The sequence below is a fragment of the Callithrix jacchus genome, chromosome 1 (assembly GCF_049354715.1).
Source record: "Callithrix jacchus isolate 240 chromosome 1, calJac240_pri, whole genome shotgun sequence".
Taxonomy (NCBI): Eukaryota; Metazoa; Chordata; class Mammalia; order Primates; family Cebidae; genus Callithrix; species Callithrix jacchus.
Window position 1 is genome coordinate 165,024,676 of NC_133502.1, and position 25,577 is coordinate 165,050,252.

Consider the following 25,577-nt stretch of genomic DNA (forward strand, 5'->3'; position numbering starts at 1 on the left):
AGCGGCGCGTGCGCAGAAGGCGGCAGGCGGGTGGGCTGGCGGCGGTGGACTCGTTGGAGCCGCGGGCGGTCAGGTAGGGGGCGGGAAGGAGGGTTGGGGACCAGGGACCGCGGCCGGAGTCGTGGGCGGTGGCACAGTAGCGGGGCGGAGGGCCGTGCCGGCGAGCAGCGGCCGCGCCCGAATGGCAGAGTCTGTGGACCGGATCTGAGGGGCAGGACTGGGGTGGGGGTGGGGCTGCTAGGGGCAGGCTCGGGAGAGATTCATGGGGCTGAGGAGATCCGAGGAGATGCAGCTGGGGGAGGGGAGCGAGGTGCTCTGAAGAGATTTGCGTTTGAAGCATTTCGGGAGGTATGAGGTAATGTGGGGGCCGAGAGGAGAAATGGGGTGCAGCATGTGGGAGATGGGAGGGAATCAGGGCCCTGGAGGGACCTGGGTGCAGAATTTCAGAAATATGAAGGAACTGGGGACCCCCGATGAGATTTAAGGGAATCTGGGGGCGCTAGGCATCTGGCAAGGACAGGGTCTGAGATGATAGGAGCAAGGTCTAGGTCGATCCTCAGTGCTAGTGAGAGAGGGTTTTCGGAGTGGGATGAGCGTGAGATTGAGGGGATGGGGATGAGTTCTTGAGGGACTCTGTCTTGTTAGCAGAAAGAAGGGACCTGGCTGAACTGTGAAGCCAGCATGTGACATTCAGTGCGTAAGAGGAAGGAACAGGGTTTGAGAGCGGCACAGTGCCTGATGGAATGCAGGAGATGGGGGGCTCAGAATGAGGGAGAGCAGAAATCAAGTGTGGAATTGGGCCGTTGAACTGAGGTGCAGGGCTGAGTGCAGCAGAGATTTGGAAACAGGGATTAAAGGATCTATGTCCGAGGGATTTGGGGCATAGGAGTGAGGAATTGATGAGGGTTGCAGTATACAGCGCCAGAGATTGGAATTTGGTATTGTAAGAGGGTTGGGGACAGGGTTTGGAGAGGATTGAATCATAGGGTAGAGATGTCCTAACTGGGCTATAGAATCAAAAAACCCTGAGTCGGTTTGTGGACTGGTGTCTTGGACTGCTGAAGAGATTTTCCTTAAATCGCTGCATGGGAGACAGATGGAGTTCAGGGGACCCAAGGACCTAAAAGTAATGTATGATATAGATGAGTATATGAAGATGAGCAGAGTTCAGGTGTTGAGGAACGAAGTGATACATCTTCAGTTCAGAGATCCTGAAGGAGTGTGGTGATCCTTGTGAAGGGCAGAATCTTCTTCATTTATTAAACAAATATCCATTATCATGAGGCAGGTATGGTATTGCCACTAACTCCCCTCTGACACCCCCAGGCCACTGAAAATGGTGGGCTTTGGGGAAGAAGAAATGGAACTATTCAAGGTCATCTACCTAAGCCCCTTTTCCTTGTACCCACAAGCTGCGATAGCAGATAGAATGTGAGACCTCCAGGGGAATAAGTGGAATAATTAATCCTATCTAAGATCCATTACAGCTTGAAGGGGCGGTGCCTCTGTGAATGAGGTGTTTGGGCTCTGAGAGAGACAAAAATAAAAGGGAACCCTTATGTATTGAGCATTTAGTCCTGTGCCAGACTATAAAGAAGTGGTTCTTAACCAGGGGTGGTTTTGTCACCTTGGAGACATTAGGCAATGTCTGGAGATGTTTTTTGGTTGTCACAGTTAGGGTGGGGAATACTACTGGCTTCAAGTGGGTAGATGAAACATGTTAATGTTTTATGTTAATGTTAAACATTTGATAATGCATGGGATAAGCCCCTGCTCCCCAGTAAGGAATTATCCTGCCTAAAATGTCAGTACTGCCAAAGTTGAGGCACTCTGCCCTAGAGTCAGATATCCTGGGTTCAAGCCCTAGCTCTGTCTCTTCCTGACTTTGTGGCCTTGAATGAGTTACTTAACCACCCAGTGCCTTGACTCTTCACCTGTAAAATGGGGTTATGATAACGACCTATGTCACAGAATTGTGAGGATTTAGTGAAATAAATTAGCATGCCTAGGATCTGGCACATAGTATGTTCTCAAAATCTAGTAACTTTTAGTCTTATATCTACTTCTTTATTCAGTTTTCGTATCTTTCTAAGTAGGCTCTGCTGTTTTCAGTTTTACACGAGGGAACTAAGGCTTAGGAAGTGACTTGCCTAAGTTTCCATAGCTAGGAATGACACATAAGCTCATACCCAAATCTCTGTAGCTCTGTATATTCCCTTTTTCCTTGCTACTTCCTTTCTAAGGCCTGCTTAGTCTTATTTTCTCAGCCCATTCCCCTCTAATGAAAAAGAGGATTGCCCAGTGACTATCAAAGACGGGGTGGCGGGGTGGGGGGGTGGGGGGGCGGAGAAGGTAAATCTCTCTGATTAGGTAGGGAGGAGCCCTGGACTTTGTTCTTGGTTTGCTCTTAGACCAAGACCAGGGGCTAGATAAGGAGACGAGTTTGAGGTTACCAGGCAGAATGAGGTGCAACAGACTATGGGGTGAGGTATGGAGGCCGTTGGCTTGAGAAAACACCTCATAGCAGGGACTGAGGCTTAAGGCATTCATATTCTGAAGGAGAGTAATCACTGTTCTGTGTGATCTCTTTTGGGCTGCTTTTCCCTGGAACAAAATAATAGCATTGGCTCTATCATCTCCAGGACTAGCTACAGCGTTGCTGAAGCCAGTTCAGAAACAAAGCTAGACTGCATCTGACTGCTAAGGTTTAGCTGGAACATCCGCGCACATCCCTAAAAGAAAATATGTCATGGGAATTCAGTCAGCCCTGTCTAAACTCCTTACTCTGTTGCTAATTTCTTATGCTACTTGGACAAGTACTTGTCCTGTCACCCTCAATCTATTAAAAATGCACATGATGATCATTTATTGAGTGCTTATTATGTGTGTTATCTTAGTGAATTCAATCATCCTGCTAACATTCTGGGTTTTATTCCTTGTTTACAGATGAGAACGTACCCAGGGCTACAGAGCAAGTGGCTAGGGTTGGGATGCAAACCCAGTTCTGTCTTATTCCTATGTTACATTATAGTAGTTTTCTTAGAAGGCTTTTCCAGCCCTTCAGAACCCCTATGTTTATGTCTGGAGAGTAGTTGGAAGCCAGAAGTTTGTAAGGCCCTTAAAGTAGATCATTGTCTATGCACACTGATGTGTAACCTTTGTGACATTCCCTTCATCATGTCTTTCTGGTAAAACAATCAAATTTAGAAATCATTTCTAGGAGCCCTTACCAACATATCAGCCAAACTTTGTCTAAAGCCAGGAAACTATACAACATCCTTTAAGTTAGTGATTTTATGGCTGGGAGTTGAAACTGGGATTTGAATCCTTGTTCTGTTACTTACTGGTTTTGAGACCTTGGACAGGCTACTTTTCTCTGAGCATTGGTTTACTTGTTTTTGAAGAGGAATGACACATACTTTTACATGGTTATTATGATAATATGAGAACGTATAAAACATGCCTGACAATAAGTAGTAGTTGAAGACAGTTACCAATTATGAGAGGAAGGCAGTGCTGAAAGATAAACTAAGTGTTGCTTTGTCAAATTTATTTTTTTATTTTATTATTTGTATTTATTTATTGAGACAGGGTCTTGCTGTGTCACCCAGGTTGCAGTGCAGTGGTGCAGTCACAGCTCACTGCAGCCTTGACCTCCTAGGCTCAAGTGATCCTCCCACATCATACCTCCCAACCACACCTGATTATTTTTTAAATTTATTGTAGAGACGGGTTTCGCTATGTTGCCCAGGCTCTTTGCCAGATTTTGCTAACCCTAAGTGGTCTCTGCTAGTCTCCCCAAAATTTTCATCCCATTTTGTATATTTCCTAGGATCTCCTTGATTCTTTAATCAAAATCTCATGATTAAATGGACAGATGTTATATGCAGAGAAAGGAACTGAAAGAGAGAGTGGGTTAAGGTGAGATGGAGGTCCATGAGAAAAGGCTATTTTTCCTTTGTCTTGTATTCCTTGAGTCATACTGGCAGCATAGGTACTACTAAAAGGTTTGTGAAAGATGCAAGGGAGTCTTTCTTAGGTCCTGCAGTTTTAGAGGAAGACAGAGACAACAGGCAAGCATGTTTTTCAGGAAACCCTGTTACTCATTTAGCCTGCTCTTGACATTGTTTAGCTAAAGTTTTCTTTTTCTACAAACATACTTCCTTCTGGATCGTTTTGTTTGCCCCAGACTGGTACAACTTCAGGAGCATGCCTGTGTTTCCCTATAAGCCCCTACTTGTTGTTTATCTTAGTTGTCTGCAGGTGCCTTAAGTGCCCTGAATAAACTTCATCAGAATCCTGTCCCACACACAGGACTGGATGTCAGGTGATGACCTCACTGACTTCCTTAAAGTCAGTCCAGCTAACCAGTGGCTTTTGGTGGCACAGAGATAGTTTTGCACTTGATTAGCATTCTGTTAGACTATATGAGGAATAAAGTTTAGAAAGCTGACATAAAAGAAAATACGAGGAAGCTGAGGCAGGAGAATTGCCTGAAACCAGGAGGCGGAGGTTGCGGTGAGCCGAGATCGCACCATTGCACTCCAGCCTGGGTAACGAGCGAAACTCCGTCTCAAAAAAAAAAAAAAAAAAAAAAAAATGGAAATATGATAAATCTTGCAAAAAACCTAGTCAAATCAACAGAGCATGTCCATAGCAGGATGGACCTTTATATCTTGTGAAAGGAAATGCAGTATTTTACATGTTGTCTAGTTTTTAGGGGAAAGCACTGTTTATATCTGGGTTTTGCTCAAAATTGTATCACTAGTACCTTTCACAGGACCACCAGACACATAGTAAATGCCCAGTAAAGATTTGTTTCATTAATTGCTTAAAGTTCCCCAGTTTTGCTGGTGGCCTAAGCCACGAAAGGCTGATACAAGTATAGGAAATAGAGACATCTAGAGAACTACCCATGGTGGAGATTCAAGCATTAGATGAGGATTTGAAACTTTAGATCATCTCTAATCTTTTGATTCTGGGATCAGGTAAAGCAGTTTCTAGGAGGGCTCAGAATTTTTATTATTTAGGTATATGTATCTGAGGCTTTGGATACAGTATGCTGAAAAGTGCCTATTCATTTCTTCTAATAGGTTGGGTGGTAGCAGCAGCAGCTGCTCCTCCCACTACTACTGTTGCTACTAATAATAAAAACTATTATTTATATATAATAAATTGTATGCCTGGCTTAGTACTATACTTACTGCTTTACACACATAATCTTATTTAATCTTTATAATAATCTTGTTAGGAAGATACTGTTTTAAAGCCCCTTTTCATAGATAAACTGAGAACTACGGAAGTATTGATAACTTGCCCATGTCTCCATAGTAAAGAGTGTGAATTCATATCGAGAAAGCCTGATCCCTCAGGCCTGCTTCCTTAATCTGCATAATACTGCCCACTCCTAGTTCGTGTCTTTTCGTCCTAGTTCTGTTGAATGATGTGTGGTCTTAGTTTCCCTCTCCTGGTCTTAGTTTTCTCATCTATTTTACAACTTGAGATTACTACCTTTTTTTCCCTTTTCTCCCAGGCTCAAGTACAGTGGCACCATCATAGCTCACTGCAACCTCAGCCTACTGGTCTCAAGTGAGGAGATTACTATGCATTCTAGCATTTCATACTAGAAAGAGCTACAGCAGCTCATTTTCTGGGCAAGAGAAGTTGTAAATTCATTTACCCATCAGTTTTTAGTCTGGAGTCTAGCATTCTCAATCAGAACACTCAAAAACTGACCAGCCCTTTTATTAATTTTTATGTGCCTTTATATGCCATGAAAAGAAAGGTTCTTCATACTTTCAAAATTAGTTTGTAAACTGAATGCGTTATTACTACTAGTACTAGTTATTGTTAATGCTGTTTCTGGTGGTTATTTATTTAGCATCCTTTTATTGTGACCTACAAGTATCAGGCTAAGTACTTTATATGCATTATCCCTCAGCATTACAGAACTCTTTTTGTAAACTAAGAAAACAGGTTTAGTCAGGTTAAATAAATTGCCTACTCCCCCACAACTTGTGACAGTACTAAGATATGATCTCAGTTCTATATAACTTCGGGGTTCATTTTTGTGTTTTGTTTGCTTTTTTTACTATCTTGGTTGCTCATTTCATGGGATGGGGAAAAACCCTGTGGTGCTAGAAGAGGCTAGATTAGTATGGAATATAATTATGTAATTTTTCTGAATCTTAGGGTGACAGGGGTAGACACAGCTTAAGGAGTAGATTCTCATTGGGAGCTGAAGAGATGTGCTGGTAAAATATGGTGGGGGATGTACAGTATTAATCATTAGATCAAGGGATGTGGGAAGCTGGTAAGTTGATGTTAGATGAGGTGGGAGGTCAAGAATTAATGGCACAAAGTGCACAACAGGAAGCAGACATTCAAGAGATCATGAAGAGAGCCAAGGTGATATAGCAGGTTGGATATTCATTCTGATTGGTTGCAGAGTTTATAGCCGGCAGAAAATCGGCAGCTTACTTAAAGATTTGGAATGATAAGACAATTCCTTTCACTTGTGTAGTCTTTTGGGGAAACTGAAGTCAAATTGACCTTCTATCTGAGTCATTATCAGTATTAACAATAATGACAAGATGTGCCCTGCTGGAGGAGACAGGCTGTATCTGCCTGTCTCTTAGCTCCGTTTCAGGCTAGGATCCTTTACAAAGCATGTTTTCAAGTCATGGAAATGGGAAAAGTGGTTCTGGCTTTTTCCGGGTCTGTAGCTATATCCATGCCTCATACTTTAGTGAGGGGAACACAGGTTTTCCTGGCAAAGCACGGCAGCTTTGGGGCAGGAATTAATTCTTGATATCCTCAGAGAGCTTGGTGAAGCTGTAGTCAGCTGAGATAATTTTGGGATGTGGAAATAGCAAATTCATTTGTTAAAGTCGATGTCTTAGAGAGGTAGGAAGCTTTTTAATTGAAGGAGTGATAAGATATTCCTGAAAGGTGGGAAATAATTGGCTGTTATTTTTGCAAGTTGACACCCTTATTTAATAAGCTGATCTGCATTGCCAACTCTGGGAATAACACAGATGTCCCTGTGCGTTGTAAGGTAACATTCTAGATTCAGACTCCAAATGTTGCCCTCAGTCTGTTGTCTCAGACAATAGAAGAGAGAACTGAAGCTCTTGATTTAGCATTGAGAAGGGCTGCATGGACCCTGAGTTGAAATTTCTATCAATATGTCTATACTATTGCCCCAGACACTTGGCATTTGAGAATTCAGCATGCATAGTTTCAGATATCCACATCAGACCTCATAGGCTCATGATATGTGGTAAATGTTACTTTGCTGAGGTATGGATTTGAGTCATAATGGATTGCAAGATTGCTATGTGAGAGTAGCTCACTCAGCTAATAAATCAATCTATCCCACTTTATAGCAGCAGAATCTCATAACTATATTATTGTTCCTTCTCTCATATGGAGAAAATGCAGATGCTATAAGGCAGCATTCCCCAGAGCATGGTCAAGAGAACATAGTTAATCATTGTTATGTGACAGTAAAAAATAGCTATGTTGGGTTAAAAAAAAAAAGTAAAAATATCTGTACTGCAAGGTTCCACCATGTTTGAGCTGCATGACCTTGAGCAAGTTTTTCTGAATATTGTTTCCTCATCTGTAAAATCGTAAAATAAAAATATTACCTACTTCATAGTGTCATCATGAAGATTCAAAGAGATTAAGCACATAGAATATCTGTCATAATAACTAGTACATAATAGGCACTAGATGCATAGTTTTTCTTGCAGTACAAAGGAAGTGGGATTTCAGGGAGGAAGGATTGACTTTAGATAACTGTGTTTGTCTGCTGCTGTTTGTCAGATTGTATTCCAGAGCTAATATGGTAGAAATTTGTTATAATATGTATCTCTACATTAACTCCCCTTCTCTATGCCTGGAGAAATAGTTGATGTCACGTGCAAAATGTTCTTGAGCTAGATGCATTGTCCTTAAAGTCAAGCGAACTTGCCCTTTACTTCCTCTTCTCCTTGTTGGGTGACCATCTGCAGATCACAAGACTGCACAGGTACAGCTGCAGGATTTGCATATATGAAATGCTAAATTTATCATATGCCTCACCTTGCTAGACCTATTCATTCTGATTTGGGGTATAAGTAGACAGTGACATAAGGCTACAGAGCATCAAGATCTTTCTGGATCAACTTCATAAGCAAATCAAGCGGGTAGGCGTGTTCATAGTTGGTACTCGGTGAAGCAGAGGGTACTCAAAACCAGAAATAAACTGTCTTGATAAGACACTACTATTTTTTTCTTTTCTTTTGAGACAGAGTCTCACTCTGTTGCCAGGTGCCAGGCTGGGGTGCAGTGGTGCTCTCGGCTCACTACAACCTCCACTTCCCAGGTTCAACCAATTCTCCTGCCTCAGCCTACAGGCACACACCACCATGCCCAGCTAATATTTGTATTTTTAGTAGAGACAGGGTTTCACCATGTTGGCTAGGATGGTCTTGATCTCTTGACCTCGTGATCTGCCCGCCTCAGCCTCCCAAATTGCTGGTATTACAGGCATGAGCCACCACGCCTGGCGGCACTACATTTTTTTAAATCATCTGGGCTTGAGTCTTTAGTTATCTTAGCTCTTTACCACTCCCCCACCATAATCCATTCACCTCTCAAATCTTACTGATTATACTTCTGGATATTGCTCAAATGCACCTTTCTGTTTCCACCACCTGCTTCCTAGTTCAGACTCCCCATTACCCCTATCTTCTCTGATTTGTTTCTCCACTCCATTCCAGCTTTGATCATATTACTCCCTGCTCCAAAACATTAATTGTCTCACTATGCCCTTGAAAATGAAGTCAAAAATCTCATTTTTGGCTCTGAAGACCTTTTCTAATTATTCCCCCAATTTACCTTTTCAAGTCTGTTACTCTATTTCCCATGTATACTCCTGCAGTTTTAATCTAAGGGTAATAAAAAAGAGAACAAAAATTCATTTAGGACTTTTTTGGTGCAGAGCCAAATCTTAGCACTCTATACACTCTATATTATTTAACTCTTACATTAACTCTGTAAACACAGTATTAGTTCCATTTTACAGATGGAGAAAATAAAATGCATAGAGTTTAGGTATTCTCCGTTTTCTTTCTAATACATACAACTTCTTGTCCTTTCCCATGCCTTCTAAACTTGGTTAAGGTTGTACCTTTTGCCTACTTCTTTCTTCCTTTTCCACATATTTATGTATCTTTCTAGGCCAATATCAAATGTCATCTTCCCTTTGAAAATTCTGTTTCCCTTCAAATTAGAACGACTCCTCAACTTGTCCCATCAAACTTAGTTTTTATTTCATTTATAGTACTACTTTCTGCATTCATTATTATTTGCCTACATGTCTTTTATAAAGCTTGAATATCTGAAGAGCAGAATCTGTATCCTGAAGACCTCTTGTATCTAGTACAGAACAAGATACCTAGACTTAGATGGGTGGATTGGTGAGTTAGGTAAGAGGATAGATGCATGGAAAATGTGTATTTTCTGATCTGATGTTTTGCACTTCACCTAAAGCTAATCATCACAGTTTTCTACTTCTGTGGATGATTCCTAGGTCCCCAAACATGACACAATAAACTCTATGACATGATTAAAAAAAGAAAAAAACCTCCACACTTCTGCTTACGGTTTTCTTTTCTTAAAGTACCTTTATCCCTCATTGCTTTATTTCTTTCAAGACGTATCTTAAGGATAATACTGCTTTGTCCTTAAAATCAAGCGAACTTGCCCTTTACTTTTGGGAAGCCTTCCCCAAGTCTGTTAGGTAGAATCCATCATTCCATTCACCATATCTATCATGACATCGTGTGGACCTGCATGTTATACTTATTCCTTTTACTGTATGTAATTCTCCTGTGCTTTTCTCTTAGTGTAAATTATGAGTTGTAAAATTCACGAAATAGCAAAATAATTATTAGCATTTATTACAAGTATATTACTTCCCTGGTGCTATATCAAGCATATCGTATTTATCTTGCTACTTAGCCCTTACAAGAACCATATAAAGCAGACACCATTACTACTTCTATTTTATAGATGAGTGATGGGGAAAGAGCTTTTGGAAGTTTGAATTACTTCCTTATGGTCATTGCAACTAAGTAAGCATCTTAGACTACAGAATCTGAATTATTATCCACTATGCAGTGTTTCATCTGTTTTGTTTCCCTATGAGTCACCCTCACGTGACACATAATAGACCTCTGTAAGATAGTTGTTAAGTAAGTGAATGACTGAACGACTGATCATAGCTATTCTCTAAATGTTTCTTCAGTGAACTGATTTATATAGTCAGAGGAAATTGAATAATGGTTTCTTTTTCTCTTTAGCAGGAACTTGACCCTCTAGGGCATGAATACTGTGCTGTTCAGTTCTGAGCTGTGCTAGCAGTACCCTTCAAAGAAAGAGCAATGGCTACAGCAGCAGCTTCTCACCTGAACCTGGATGCCCTCCGGGAAGTGCTAGAATGCCCCATCTGCATGGAGTCCTTCACAGAAGAGCAGCTGCGGCCCAAGCTCCTGCACTGTGGCCATACCATCTGCCGCCAGTGCCTGGAGAAGCTATTGGCCAGTAGCATCAATGGTGTCCGCTGTCCCTTTTGCAGCAAGATTACCCGCATAACCAGCTTGACCCAGCTGACAGACAATCTGACAGTGCTAAAGATCATTGATACAGCTGGGCTCAGTGAGGCTGTGGGGCTGCTCATGTGTCGGTCCTGTGGGCGGCGTCTGCCCCGGCAGTTCTGCCGGAGCTGCGGTTTGGTATTATGTGAGCCCTGCCGGGAGGCAGACCATCAGCCTCCTGGTCACTGTACACTCCCTGTCAAAGAGGCAGCTGAGGAGCGGCGTCGGGATTTTGGAGAGAAGTTGACTCGTCTGCGGGAACTTATGGGGGAGCTGCAGCGGCGGAAGGTAGCCTTGGAAGGTGTCTCCAAGGACCTTCAGGCAAGGTATAAAGCAGTTCTCCAGGAGTATGGACATGAGGAGCGCAGGGTCCAGGATGAGCTGGCTCGCTCTCGGAAGTTCTTCACAGGCTCTTTGGCTGAAGCTGAGAAGTGCAATAGTCAAGTGGTAGAGGAGCAGAGTTACCTGCTTAACATTGCAGAGGTGCAGGCTGTGTCTCGCTGTGACTACTTCCTGGCCAAAATTAAGCAGGCAGATGTAGCACTACTGGAGGAGACAGCTGATGAGGAGGAGCCAGAGCTCACTGCCAGCTTGCCTCGGGAGCTCACCCTGCAAGATGTGGAGCTCCTTAAGGTAGGTCATGTTGGCCCCCTTCAAATTGGGCAAGCTGTTAAGAAGCCCCGAACAGTTAACATGGAAGATTCCTGGGCCATGGAAGCTGCAGCCTCTGCTGCCTCTACCTCTGTTACATTTAGAGAGATGGACATGAGCCCGGAGGAAGTGGTTGCCAGCCCTAGGGCCTCACCTGCTAAACAGCGGGGTCCTGAGGCAGCCTCCAATATCCAGCAGTGCCTCTTTCTCAAGAAGATGGGGGCCAAAGGCAGCACTCCAGGAATGTTCAATCTTCCAGTCAGTCTCTACGTGACCAGTCAAGGTGAAGTGCTAGTTGCTGACCGTGGCAACTATCGTATACAAGTCTTTACCCGCAAAGGCTTTTTGAAGGAAATCCGCCGCAGCCCCAGTGGCATTGATAGCTTTGTGCTAAGTTTTCTTGGGGCGGATCTACCCAACCTCACTCCTCTCTCAGTGGCCATGAACTGCCATGGGCTAATTGGTGTGACTGACAGCTATGATAACTCCCTCAAGGTATATACCTTAGATGGCCACTGTGTGGCCTGTCACAGGAGCCAGCTGAGCAAACCATGGGGCATCACAGCCCTGCCATCTGGCCAGTTTGTAGTAACGGATGTGGAAGGTGGAAAGCTTTGGTGTTTCACAGTTGATCGAGGATCAGGGGTGGTCAAATACAGTTGCCTCTGCAGTGCTGTGCGGCCCAAATTTGTCACCTGTGATGCAGAGGGCACCGTCTACTTCACCCAGGGCTTAGGCCTTAATCTGGAGAATCGGCAGAATGAGCACCACCTGGAGGGTGGCTTTTCCATTGGCTCTGTAGGCCCTGATGGGCAGCTGGGTCGCCAGATTAGCCACTTCTTCTCGGAGAATGAGGATTTCCGCTGCATTGCTGGCATGTGTGTGGATGCTCGTGGTGATCTCATCGTGGCTGATAGTAGTCGCAAGGAAATTCTCCATTTTCCTAAGGGTGGGGGCTATAGTGTCCTTATTCGAGAAGGACTTACCTGTCCGGTGGGCATAGCCCTCACTCCCAAGGGGCAGCTGCTCGTCTTAGACTGTTGGGATCATTGCATCAAGATCTACAGCTACCATCTGAGAAGATATTCTACCCCATAGGAGATGAGAAATACCAGTTTCTTCTGCTCCCTAGCCAACCTCCCTTCCCTTAGTTCTTGGTTGTTAGTGGCTCATATAGAGTAGACTTGGCCTATGTCTTGATTCCAGCTGGGTAGTTCTAGAACTTCAGAAGCTCCATCTTTTAGTGTTTTTTATTTTCCCCTCCCCGCTTTCCACCTAAATTTAGAGCTTTAAAAGATGCACTGCCCAAATAGGACATACGATGGTGTTAGCTGAAGTTTGATTAGCAATTAGGCACTTCCAAGGCTTTAGTAGAAAGAGCCACTTTAGCCCTTTGTGCCATGTTTGACATTTGCCCTTGTATTAAATCCTTGATTTTTTTCCTTTTGGCTTTGATGCCCTTGATTCATTGTTTCCTTCCTATTATAATGTGCTTCATCTGTGACACTTCCTCTTCAACTCTGATTGGATTCAGTGTGCATGCTTCAGTGGTCTCTGCTCCACCTTTCAGTGACGTTTCAGACATCATATTCCTGTAATATGATGTCTCAGTCCAGTCATCTTCACCAGTGTGAAAGCTCATTCATTTAGTGCTACCAAAGGGGATACACAGGCCCTTTAGGAAGCAGTACCTCTTGGCTGGAGGATCTGTGCCATCTTGGATTGAAAGTTGGAGATGTGACAGAATGGATTGACCCTAGTTGGATGGTATTGACGACTTCAGCCTGGAAATTGCTGGCCTTTTAAAGAAGCATCTGTGGATTGGAATTATGCCAAAGCATTGGAAGCTGGGAATAAGCGAACAACTGCTGATACAGTCAGCATACTTGGATAGTCATTAGGGCTCATCATTTTTCATACTACCTCTCTCTTCTGGCCTGTGTCTATTGAAAGTGCAACACAGGCCAGGGCCAACAAAGTGGGGAGGTGGACACATTTTCATGTTTATTACTAAAACAAAGAGCAAAACTGTTGGTTTGTTATTCTGTATTTTCCTCAAGTGAGTTCATACTATTTGGTTTCAGGATCTCTTTCCATTTCTCTGCCAAGCATTAAATAATTGAGAACTGTTTCTTCCTCACTGGTGTTTATGTCTTTTAATTAAATACAGGATTTTGGAGATGATAAGAGGGATAACTTCCACTATGCCATTTTGCTTCCTTAGCTCACACTGTGTTCTTTGAGAGTGTAGGTAGCTACCCAGATTAAAATTCAGCCAAAAGCACTATTATGTAAATATAATAATCCAAATCTTTCTCCCAAATACACGTGTACAGAATCATCCACCCAAGGTTTATGGTCACCAATACCCTATTCTAAATTGAGCTTCTGCTATATGTTTTATGTTTATAATTACAGTTCACAAAAGGGAAGTTAGTTTTGTTTTTAAGATCAGAAATGGGTGAGAGAACCTGTGATGAGGTTCCTGAGGCTTTGATGTTTACTAAGCAGTATATCTTACTCTACGTGCAAGGCTGATGCCAAGCCAAAGAGCAACTCCCTTGCTTTCATGGAAACAAAATTTGCTAAAATGAGCTGCTCAAAATTGTTTTTATGGTAGTAATGTTTCTTTGGCTTGTGTTGTAATAGCTGCCAAAGGGTAGGTGAAGAGGTCACTAAAATGATGTTGAACTAGTTTGTCTTGTTTTTTTAATCTGGAGAAAGCCCCATATTCTGATTATGAAATTGCATCAGATTTTCAAAGATTGGGTAATTGAGAGGAAATTGATACAATTAAAAGTGCATCACAAATGACTCCACTAGTTGTTAGAGCCACTCTATCTGTGGGGGCACCTAGCAGCAGGACGTCTGTCTTTGGGGACTTGCTGAGGCAGTAAGTGACTCAGGCCTTTGGCACACTGCAGTAGAGAAATAAATATAATATTGTGGGCTGACTGCAGGTAAATAAGGCCAGGAATCCTCCAGTTGCCCATGCTTTTGGAAAGAGGTGCTATCCCTGAGTGACATTCAGCATTTAGATCTCTACTTACCTAAACCAGTCATGCCTTTCCCCTTAAGTAAAGCAGGTATCTGTTGGCTCAAAATGGAAATGTGATTTGAGTGTTTTTTCTTTTTCCCCTTTGATGTGCATATTTTAGGCTGTGCTTAGTATGGTCAATTTTTAATTATCTGCCATGTTGACTAAATTGCAGACTAGGTTCCCAAGAAACTACTTTGCTCAATTACAGCTGTTTTTTTGCTTTGTTTTTTAAAGCAGCAGTATCCTTGTCCAAATAAAGTCTTATATGGAAGTCTATAATGCAAAGTAGATCGAAGAGCAGCTGCTCTGGTTGAAGCAGGTTTGTGCAGCTGGAAAATATGCTGTTTCCTCCCTTTACCTTACCTCCTGTGCTACAATTGCAAAACTTGTGAATCTACAGAATACTTTTCTGAAAACCACTGAACTACAACATTGGTCATCTACTTCTGTGTTATTAGTCATGTGACCTTGATCAAGTCATTTAACTCTTCCTCTTCTGGAAAATAAAAATGATCCCTGTCTCCTAGAAGGGAGTGAGATAACAGATGTGAAAATTCCTGGTTTCTTTTCTGGAATATTCAATAAATGATGGCTTTTATTCTTTAGTTGCCCAAAAGATCTAGTTGCCTGGTGGTAGGAAGTGGTCCAACCTTGCAAAACAATTCCTTTCTTCTTGCTTAACAGGTTTCTATTTGGCGATTAAAACCTTTCTTGGATATGTCTTTCCCCTCACAAGTCTCCAAATATATCAAGTTCATCTGTTTCTTTCTACTGTCTCTCTATTTCATATTCCTATTATCATATAAATCACTGTGTTGCAATTATCTGCTGTCCATATATTTGAGCTTTATTGAGGGCTAACTAGCTAACAGCATGTAACATGGTGCCTAGTATAGAATATGTTCTCAGTTGTTTAATTGGTTCAGTTATTGACCTGACTTAATGGGACTCCAGTAACCTGATTCTTCCTACTGTAGCCCCCTTAGATTAATAAAAAGGGATACTCAGACAAGCCCTTGTATAAGGTGTATAAAAAACTAGTGGCAAACAATTGACTTACAGGTTGGTTAAGTCCCTTTATCATTTTGAGTGGTTACATAGAATTTAAGGTTTTGGAGCAATGATTCATTCAGTATTTATTGACTACCTACTATGGGCCAGTGTACCCTCCAGTCTGAGTCTGCAGAGGGGTACTCTGTTACTCCAATCAGTAGAATAAACGTGGCTTGAGCTTCACAGTGTTCCTCTGGGTAAGGCAAGTAATGCTTAAGTAGTTGTACTTTTAATCTAGTGCTAATTAATGGCCTCTTAAAAGTGAAGTGTTACTCTACTCTGTAGGAGGGAAATGAAAGGGAAAAGCTAGTATGAGACTCGGGTCTCCACTCTGCATCTTACTAGGATGCTGATTTGCACTCAGGACATGCAACCCCTCAAGGCATCTCAAAACAAATTACGGATATGAAACAACAGATGTCTGGATGAATTTTACAGGCAGGGTAGCGGGGAGGTAGAAGGCTGTGTAGCAAAATACACACTTAGACTACAAACCTATGGCTTTATCTTGTCAGAATCATCATATTCATGGGATCCAGGCTAAGTCTGAAATTAGTGAGCTAGCTCTGGGACTGGCAATGTATTCCAGTGAGAAGATCACTGGACTTGAAGCCAGGCTTGTGTCTGAATCACAGCTCTGCATTTTAACTAGATGTGTGACCTCAGGTGATCATCATAACTGAGCCTCAGTTTCCCTATCAATTTAAATAAGGATGTTGGTATGTCACCAAAATCCATTCTAGCACTATGATTTTAATTAGCTTGTTAACCAATGGAATTGCTGAGCTCCCCCCTCCCAATATTTTTGCATAGTCTTTGTTATAATTGTGTTTTGTTTACATTAGAATAGTAGAACAACAACAAAACCCTGAATCATCCCCACCTTGATACAATTGCTTCTCCACCCCATCTGTTGTGACTTTGTGTCACTTAGCTATTGTCACCCTGCTGAGCTACAATTTTCTTTGGTAAAAGAAAATGACAATTTATGTTTTAAAGGGCTGTTGTGATAATTAAATGGGATAGTATATGTAATACCTAATTCAGAAAATGTGTAACTTCGATTGTAGGGGGCAAAGGCATCCTTCCCTTCATGGTGAGCTGATAGACATTCACACGAAAGCCAGGGGAGATTTTCAGACCTGTATCAGTGATGCAATAGCATGTTCAGCGCTTCTTGGCCTCTTAATTAAAAAGCCTATTGGAAGACGAGGGATTGCTGGAGGGGCAGAAGCAAGACTCAGTCACAGCAATGTATCCTATTAGGAAAGCTGCAGATAAATCCTAAAGTCTAATCATTTGATTAATGTAATTAAGATGGTATCTTGACTCTTTCTGAGGGGTAAACAGAGCCAAGATTTTTAAAAAGATCTTATATATATGCACTAATATGTAGTACATACATCAAATTATGTATATACATGTATATATAGAGAGGAAAAAAATTTTTAAGACCCTAGAAACATGCATGTTTAGCTATTTCTTTAGATGGCTAGCTTCAAAGAAATTTTCTCTAGGTCAACATTTATTAACTCAAATAATTATAAAAATGAAAGTAAACCACAAATCTCTCTATTAAGTGGTTAAAGCTTGAGCTTTGTAAGCAGGGAGTCCTGAGTGTAGCCCTGTTCCCCTCATTTATTAGCTCTATGGCCATTAAGTCATTTAATCTCTCAGTCTGTTTTCTCATTAGTAATGATTCTGTTTCACAGTTTACTGCAGTATTGTGAAGAGATGATGGATATGTAAATGCCTTTTAGCAGACTAAAAAGCATTTTTGAAATTACAGTAAACCAAATGTGTCTGAGAGTTACTTCATTTTTATGATATAAAGATGATAGACACTGGTAAGGAAAGCCTAACACCTGAAACCCCAAAGGAAAAGTTATTTACTGACTCACTGAAATCTTGATTAAAAGCATGAGGAGTTTGTATGAGTGTGTCTAAGTCAAATTCATGCTTTCCCTATACAGATAAAACTGGGATTTTCTTTTGGTGACTTACTCAGTTTACCTGGTTGTAACTATAATAGCATTGCATATTATCAAAAAGTATCAAAACCTGAGATTCCATTTATTCACTCACTTATTAAACATATTTAAGACATCTTTATTATTATTAGCAATATTTATATGACTAATGGATGCAAAGAAAATCAGTCATGAACTTTGCGGTCAAGTAGCTTGTGATCTGGCTGCAGAGATAAGGTGTATAAACAAATAATAAAAAATACAAGAGAGTAAGATAAATGGTAAGAAGATAGATATGGAGTGCCAAGTATTTGAGCAAAGACTATTTCTAGTTGAGATCTGGTTGCTGAAGGGCCGTAAAAGTAAAGGGAATATGAACAAAGGTTCAAGATTAGGATGAAGAGTGAGAAGTTGGTGCCAGAAGTTAAAATCACCCCAGAATGAGGGGACATTAAATTCAAAGGTCTAAAGTGGTTGAGTCATAATTCAAGTGGTTCTCTTGTTTTTCTGCCCTAGTACATATGACTTACTCCCAACAGTGCCCATGGCACAGTGAGGCTTCATACTTATAGAGGTGGTACAGTATGGATCAGAATCTTCTTAGAGTCCTGAGGGTGAAGGGCAAAGGCATAGTTTGAAAATGTATCCCCTCTTCAATATTCTAATATATCTCCTTATGGGGAATCACTGATTGGCATTGTCTCAGAAATACATTTTCTGTCTTTTAAAAATCCTGAAATACCAAATTTTTCTCCCCTCAAAAGCCTAGGTCAAAAAAATGCTGTAAACTTAGTACAACTTTATAGTACAGTCTGACTCATTTGTTCATGTCTGACTGGCTGAGTTTTTAAAACCTACCATTCCCCCTTCTGCCCCATATCAGGACATACCAGTAAGAAAGCTCCAATGCTTCCACCTTTGTGGCCACTGGAAGTTCAAACCACCTAAGAATCCTCACTGCAACCCTACCTCCAAGCCACTAGGAAAAGCCAAGCTTCCTCTCCTTTCCCTGCTGAAGCCATTCCTGGACCTGCTTGAGAACTCACACTCCTCTTTCTAGAAAGCCTCCTGTGAGTGATAGATCTTTTCATATCTACTTGGTCCTAGTGTCACATCACTATTAACACTTAAACCAAGTTTTGGGTAAGGGTTCAAACTCTCCTCTGGGGGATGACTGAACACTTGATGCAATCAGCAGAGGGTCTAGGAGATGACCAGTACTATTGCAGGGCTTTCCTCTTGCTTTAGTTTGCTAACTGATTCTGTTGCTGGCTAGAATTTTTTTTTTTTTTTTTTTTGGTCACTGCTGGCAAAAGCTCATGCTTTGTGCTGTGCTGCTTTGTGCTGCATTCACTGAACCTTACCAAGCTTCTGTTATAGATGTCCTCAGCTAAGTTGGAATTTTTGATAATTGGCATTTAAGAACAAGAATAAAGTGGCCCTGGGTCATGTGTCTTGGTTCAGACTTACCTGTGTCTCTGAATTGTGTTTCTGGATCCCCATATAAGCTGTGACTGTCAGGAGGCTCAGAGGAATGAGTCTTACCCTGAGTCATTTTGGTTGGTTGTGTCAACCAGGTATTGCCCTCATTGTACGGAGTACTCAGAGAATACAATGACACCCTGTGCAATATGCAGGCTGGTTGATAGTCACTTGTGGAGGAAGACCATGTTGAATGCTATGGAACACACTCCCAAAAGCAGATGGTTCACTAGGGACTTTACAAAATGCCTTTGCTGCTATTTCTGCCTATGCCACAATGCCTGCCCCCAGCAAAAAAAAAAAAAAAAAATTATCTTTTAAAAATCCTGAAATTATATGAAGGGTTCTAGGGAAAAGCATCCATGATATCTCCATGGTATAGCCAAGGAGTTATTTCAAACAGAACTTAAGCACAGGATCCTAAAACCCTATAAAGCAACTGTTAGCATGGGAGAGACCCTAATCCTGATCATACACATTAGCAACTGTTAGCATGGGAGAGACCCTAATCCTGATCATACACATTAGCAACTCTGGTGGAAGAATCTTATAAATATGAGCAGGATCGAGAGGATGTTCCCTCCTCCCCAGCCCCTCCCCACACCCCTACCACCACCATCCACCAAATGATCTATGGTAACCACCAAAAGGAAAATAAAATAAACTTGGATACTGGGGGAAAGAAACAAAAAAACTGAAACAAGTCCATACTCTGACTCAACAGGAAATCCAAAATTAAAGAATTTATGCAAAAATAACAAAACCAGATAAAAGGTTACTATTTGGCTTTTGTACCTCTACAACCTGGATTCTGAATTAACTTTTAACATCTGAAATGTACCAGTTGTCAAACCCTCATGGCCTTAATACTGGGTTTCAAATTATATCTGGGATTCCCCTAAATTTAAACAAAGTACCCCTATAATCTTAGTGGAGTTAACTGAGGATATTTCAGGACATGTTAGTGAGACAAATATGTATGCCTCATCTTAATTAGAACTATTGCCCTGCCTAAATTCCCCATAGCCATACCACCCATGAACCTAAAATATCCCATAATGGGCATAGATGCTCTAACCCAATGAACAATAAATTAAAACTGAATTAAGTCTTTGGCACTTACAAATCAGCTTGCCAAAATGGGATGACATGGACCTTCTCCTCCTCCACTATTTAAAATGGTTAATATGGCCCAATTTAAATTAAAACAGGGTCTTTGAGGTATGAAACCCATAAATCAGACCTATTTAGAAAAGAGTGATTACCCCCACTGCTTCACCATTTAATGGCCTAATGTAGCCTGTTCAGAAACCTAGAAAGAATGAATGGCATCTCACAGTAGATTACTGCCATCTTAATGCTGAATTTCTAGCCAATAAGGCTCCCATATCCAATATTATTAAAATAACTAACTTGATCTAATCAACAACTGGTAAATGCTTTTAAGTCATAGATTTGGCTAATATTTTAACTGCCACTCAGGTACAATTTGCCTTCACCATCAAAGGGGCTCAATATTCTTTTACTCAGCTACCCATGGGTAACAACAGCCAGTCCTTCACACAGTCTGCAGATAAGACCTTAACCACACCTAACTTTCTTCAGGAGCACAGTAACGACACTGAACGTACTGATCACATCATGCTCCAAGAACACTCATTTGGTACACTTGCTGAGGACATACAAATAGTCACAAAAGAGCTCACTAAAAAGAATGGACCATTACCCCACACGTAGCAGCAAGTCCTTCCACCTTGGTTAAATTCCTGAAAGCTATTTAGCTGAGGGCCATTCTATCCCTGACACTTGCAAGAAACAGCATTCACAATTTATTTAAAAGCCCAATAAGTTTTAGTCTATTTTGAGTTCTGGAGACAGCATATTTCTCATTTACAAATTTTACTTAAACCCATTTATGCTATTACTTAAGCCCACTTATGAATTATAATACAACAGCCACTGCAATTAGTAACCCCAGAGAGTCCTTTATATAGAGGCTTTAAGCAACCTCCTCTCATGCTTCCTGAAGTCTCTGGCCCACACTTGATGTCTCTAAGTTGCCCACAGGCATCTTGTGCAAGAAATTGTCCCTTCAGCCCCAAGCTATATGCCATTAGAGTGCAATTGCTGGCTGCATAGTGGGCTCTTGTGGACACAGCCTGGTTATCATAGGCCCTCAGCCTTCCACTCTTCATACCAGCTGCCCATTATCCCTTGGCTTGTGAAATTAGCATCCTAAAAGTTCAGCACAGCTACTGAAGTTTCCTTGCTGTAGCACAGAGCCTATTTCATCTATAGGAAAAGATCCCCCACCACCATCCTCAGCCCCTTGCTGGATGCCATGGTGCTGGTAAAAGTCATCCCCTTCTCAAACCCTTGGATATCTACAGAGGTCCTTGCAGTCAATGAAGTGAAGAGTAAAGCAAGTTTATCCACTTTGTTAGATGGTATCACTACAATTGTATGTAATGGAACTTGCTGGGAAGTTTCTGATTTTTATCCCATAACTGGGACATACCTGATAATGAGACAGGACCTGAGTCAGCACAACTGGCCAAACTTTATGCAGTCATTTTAGCACTGAATACCCTGACCAACAGTTAACCCCATCTGCACAGTTCTATAGACTCTTGAACCATTGCCAGTGACTTGCTCATCCATCTGCTCCAGCCAATAGCAGCAAAAACAGTTCTCTATCCAAGTTTGCCTCTTTGGATTAAATAACTCTGTGACTCTCTTGCCTCACAGATATATACTTATACTCAAAGTATAAGTCAAGGTCAGCTCTGCTTATAATAAATCCACAATAAAAGGCACCATTAACACTTTAGCCCCTTCAGTATTCTAGAAATTATTAATAGTGACCAAGGCATTTGTTTCCCTTCTCAGAATACATAATATTGGGCTCTTGGACAAGGCATTTAATGGAATGTTCACCTCCCTTACCAGCCTCAGGCTGCAGGCCCCATAGAAAGTCATAATGGTTTACCTAAACAAATTCAAGTTCAATTAAATGAAACATGCCACATTTCAGTCATCAGTCAAATATCATGGATGAATTGAAATAAAGATTCTGAGTCCGTTGTTGGTATTTGACTGCTAGCAGCTTTCAAATTCTACTCCCTTTTCTCCTTCAGCCTCATATCTGGGCAAGCTGATAAGAAAGCCTAGGTAGGCCTACCTTTAATGCTGGAGGAAAGGTCAATCCATGCAAGCCCCAGATAATATATGGGAACTTCCCCAACCTCACCCTACACCCCCCTACCTTCCACTCCAAGCCAGTCTCCTTTCTCTGCTTTCTCAAATCATGTTTGGACCTGCTTGGAAGCTCCCTCTCCTCTCCCTAGAAAGCTTCATTATGTGAGTGATACATCTTTTCATATCCTCTCGGTGTGTGTGTGTGTTATCATCAGCCTCAACATCTGAAGCAAATGTTGGGTGGGGTTACATCCCACAACTTCAGAGTGACAACAGATGTTTAGACTTAAATGTTGAAAGAAACTTCATACTATGATAAATGAAAATTTCATAAGTTTAATTTCTGAGCAACCACATGAATAAAGCCATGTGTCTTGTGAAATGACATTTAATATTTAAACTTAAAAATAGTAATAAATCTCTAAATCTCTCAGGCCCCAAGATATGAAACTTGCTTGACACATTTAATGATTCTGTAAAGTGTAAAAAATAAATGAAAAATATCATGGCCTCAAAGGATGGAAAAGGATTAGACATGCATATTACCTCTACTGATCCAAGCATCTGGAACTGGATATAGGAGAATAAAACTTCCACTAATAGATACACTGGAAGAAAGGCCACATACAAATAAGCAAATATACCCTAGACCCTGCATAGAAGGCTCATTGTTAGCTAGTAAGGTGGAAATGCTCAAGCAAAAACCCTGAAAGTGTATATTCCTCCTTTCTGCTCTGGTGACGATGCCTATTTATTCTCCTCAATGAAATGGACGTATTATCTCCAACCTATTTAATATGTACTATGACTATTGTTCAATGTCCCATAACATTTTACACAAGTAAAAGCTGCCTAAAATGAGCAGCATAGTCAGCCTCTCTGGATGAAATAAAGTGTCTCTAAATAAAATGTCAGAAATAATACTAAGTATGGCAGCAGGAAAGTAGCTTAAGAAAACAAATTGCAAAAGGGGACATTTATTTTTATTCTGGAAGATACCATCTTTTCCTCTGACTTCAATCACATATGCAGCTAAATACCAAACTGTATTTTTCGTGTCCTACCTTTCTTTTGACCACCAGATTGGTGTATACCCAGTTGCCCATTTTATATTGCCAGTTGTATATACCTTAGGAACCTCAGACTCAGTATATTCAAAACTGAACTTGGCTCTACCATACCTGCTGCTCCTTTTTTGTTTCACCTAAGGAACTCCAGCATTCACTCAGGCACTTAAGTCAGAAAGCTTAGAACCATGTCTAATCATTTTCATCACCTCTCACCTTCTGTTCAATCATGAAGTTCTCAGCATTCTAGCAACTTAGTATTTTTCACATAATTTTTTTCTGACTCCTCATGGCTGCTAAATTTTAAGCTATTATTTTTCTCCTTGAAGCACTACTACAACTCCCTAACTGATCTTCCTAACTCTCATCTAGAATCACATACATTTCCTCCCATTCCAACTCAAGCCCTATCACACACTAGCCAGAGTCAAATTCTAAAATGCAAATGCTAATGATAATATATAAAACCTTTAAATGGCTTTAGTTACTCCTAGTAAAAGTACAACTTTCTTAACATGGATTATACATCCCGGGGGATTTGGTTCCTGTCCATCTCTATTTCTAGGTTTATCTTTTTTTTTTTGAGACAGAGTCTTGCTGGAGTGCAGTGTTGTAATCTTGGCTCACTGCAACCTCTGCCTCTCAGGTTCAAGCAATTCTCCTGCCTCAGCCTCCTGAGTAGCTGGGTCTACAGGCACGCGCCACCATGCCCAGCTAATATTTGTATTTTTAGTAGAGACGGGGTTTCACCATGTTGGCCAGGATGGTCTCGATCTCTTGACCTCATGATTCACCTGCCTCGGCCTCCCAAAGTGCTGGGATTATAGGCGTGAGCCACCGGGCCTGGCCTTCAGGTTTATCTTATCACCACTTCCATCCCCTCTAGAACACTGCTCCATCTAAAATTTTCTTTTCTTATCTCAGGGACATTTTTGTACATGCTTTTCTTGTATCTTGAAACATTTACCCTCTCCATACCCACCTGTGTTGGCCTAAATCTTACCTCCATCAGGTCTTCTGGAATGCCCTTTCAGATTCACCTTAATGTTTTGAGTCAGGTGTTCATGCCACACTTTGTTTCTCCCTCTAGCATTTACATACTTCATTGTGATTTTTTTTCATTAAATATATTTTTCCAAGACTAAAATGAGCTCTCTGAAGGCAGAGCAATATTTAATTTACTGCTGCATCCATAGCACCTAGCACAGTACCTGAAACATAATAGACACTATAATTGTTGCTGAATAAAACCGGGGGTCAGCTTAGCTCATAGGTTGACATATGTGAGCACTCTGGGTCACAATTGGCATCAGCTGGTTATGCCACCTCCTGCTTCTCCCACCACCTGCCTCCCTGAATCATTTAGTCTAGCTGCAATAGAAAATAGGTTATAGCTGAAAGGTAGGAGGAGTGGTTCCCTCTGATTTGTTTCTCCTTAGAGAATCTTCTCAACTATAAAATAATTAAAAGTTGTGTTCCTTTCTATCAACCCAAACTTTGATTTGGTACAGTATCACCACTGGAAGAGAAGGCTTAAATATATACCTTCCATTGTGTGGTATATGAAATATATCTCAATAAAACTGTTACAGACATAAAAATGCAACCTTGAGCAGATGAGTTTCCATGTTAGGAAATGGAGATAATAAATGCCCAGCATACCTCCTGGCATGTAACGAATTCTCAGTACATGTCATGTGGACTTAGGAGTCAGACAGTCTTGGGACAGAATCCTGTCTCTGCCTATTAGCAGCCATATGACCTTTGGACACATGGCCTTTTGAACTGCCACTCAACACACTTCCTTGGATGGGGAACAAAGAAAGAGTACTGATCCTGTCTGAGTCCCAATCCTGTTATTAACTAATGGTTCCCTTTGGGCAAATTTTTTCTTCTCCATGGTACTCCATTTCCACCATCTATATTTGTAAATTTAAGGATTTTTCTAGTTGTAAACTTCAATGATTCTGAGGTCCCATTCCCTGGAGACTTACTGAGTCAAGATCTCCAAAAGGAGCCTTCTTTCTGGGCATCTGTGGAACAGGAGGGAACAGTAAGGAAAACCCTAAAGACAAAGGAGCTTACAGAGGAAAACCTGAGGTCTAGGGCTGCTACGTTAGATGAAGACAACCAAGGCCAGCTCCTACCCAGTGTATCAATGGTCAAGTTGATCTCTAAGGTCCGTCTCAGAGCCAGCACTCTGACTCAGAGCCAAGGGGTTGCTAGGAAACAAGGATCTGGAGCCTGCTGGTCTTGCATCATGCTGATTGATTAGTCTGCCTCTTTTTTCACTCTTCCTAAGTACTTCTAATTGCTGCAGGGAGAAGAGAAATGCCACTCAAAGAGAATGTTGGGAGTGCCCACTTTGGCTAATAGTAAAATGTAAATGGTAAGAGAATTGCAGCAAGAAAAGATAGAAGAAAGAGAAGGCTTGAGAGAATACCATTGGCCAACTGTGTGTCTTTGGGTT

At 41.4% G+C, this 25,577-nt stretch overlaps 2 protein-coding genes across 11 annotated transcripts in view; one reads left to right on the forward strand and one right to left on the reverse strand.

Moving 5' to 3' along the window:
* The window catches only part of ASTN2 (astrotactin 2), a 1,016,905-nt gene that overhangs the window by 267,354 nt on the left and 723,974 nt on the right, over nt 1-25,577 (reverse strand). The gene's annotated exons all lie outside the window — the stretch shown is intronic.
* TRIM32 (tripartite motif containing 32) lies at nt 4-13,437 on the forward strand. Of its 4 annotated transcripts, none has more exons than XM_035295253.3 (2): nt 4-355; nt 10,353-13,437. In XM_035295253.3, the coding sequence occupies exon 2, from the start codon at nt 10,434-10,436 to the stop codon at nt 12,393-12,395; it is 1,962 nt and encodes a 653-aa protein (XP_035151144.1). In that variant the 5' UTR covers nt 4-355; nt 10,353-10,433; the 3' UTR covers nt 12,396-13,437. The 4 variants fall into 4 exon arrangements, with proteins under 4 accessions (XP_035151144.1, XP_035151199.1, XP_035151039.1 ...); XM_035295308.3 differs by having other exon boundaries at nt 10,356-13,437; XM_035295148.3 differs by having other exon boundaries at nt 4-73.

Excerpts from the sequence above, each read along its gene's own strand:
- TRIM32 (XM_035295253.3), top strand. The coding sequence starts at position 10,434 with ATGGCTACAGCAGCAGCTTCTCACCTGAACCTGGATGCCCTCCGGGAA.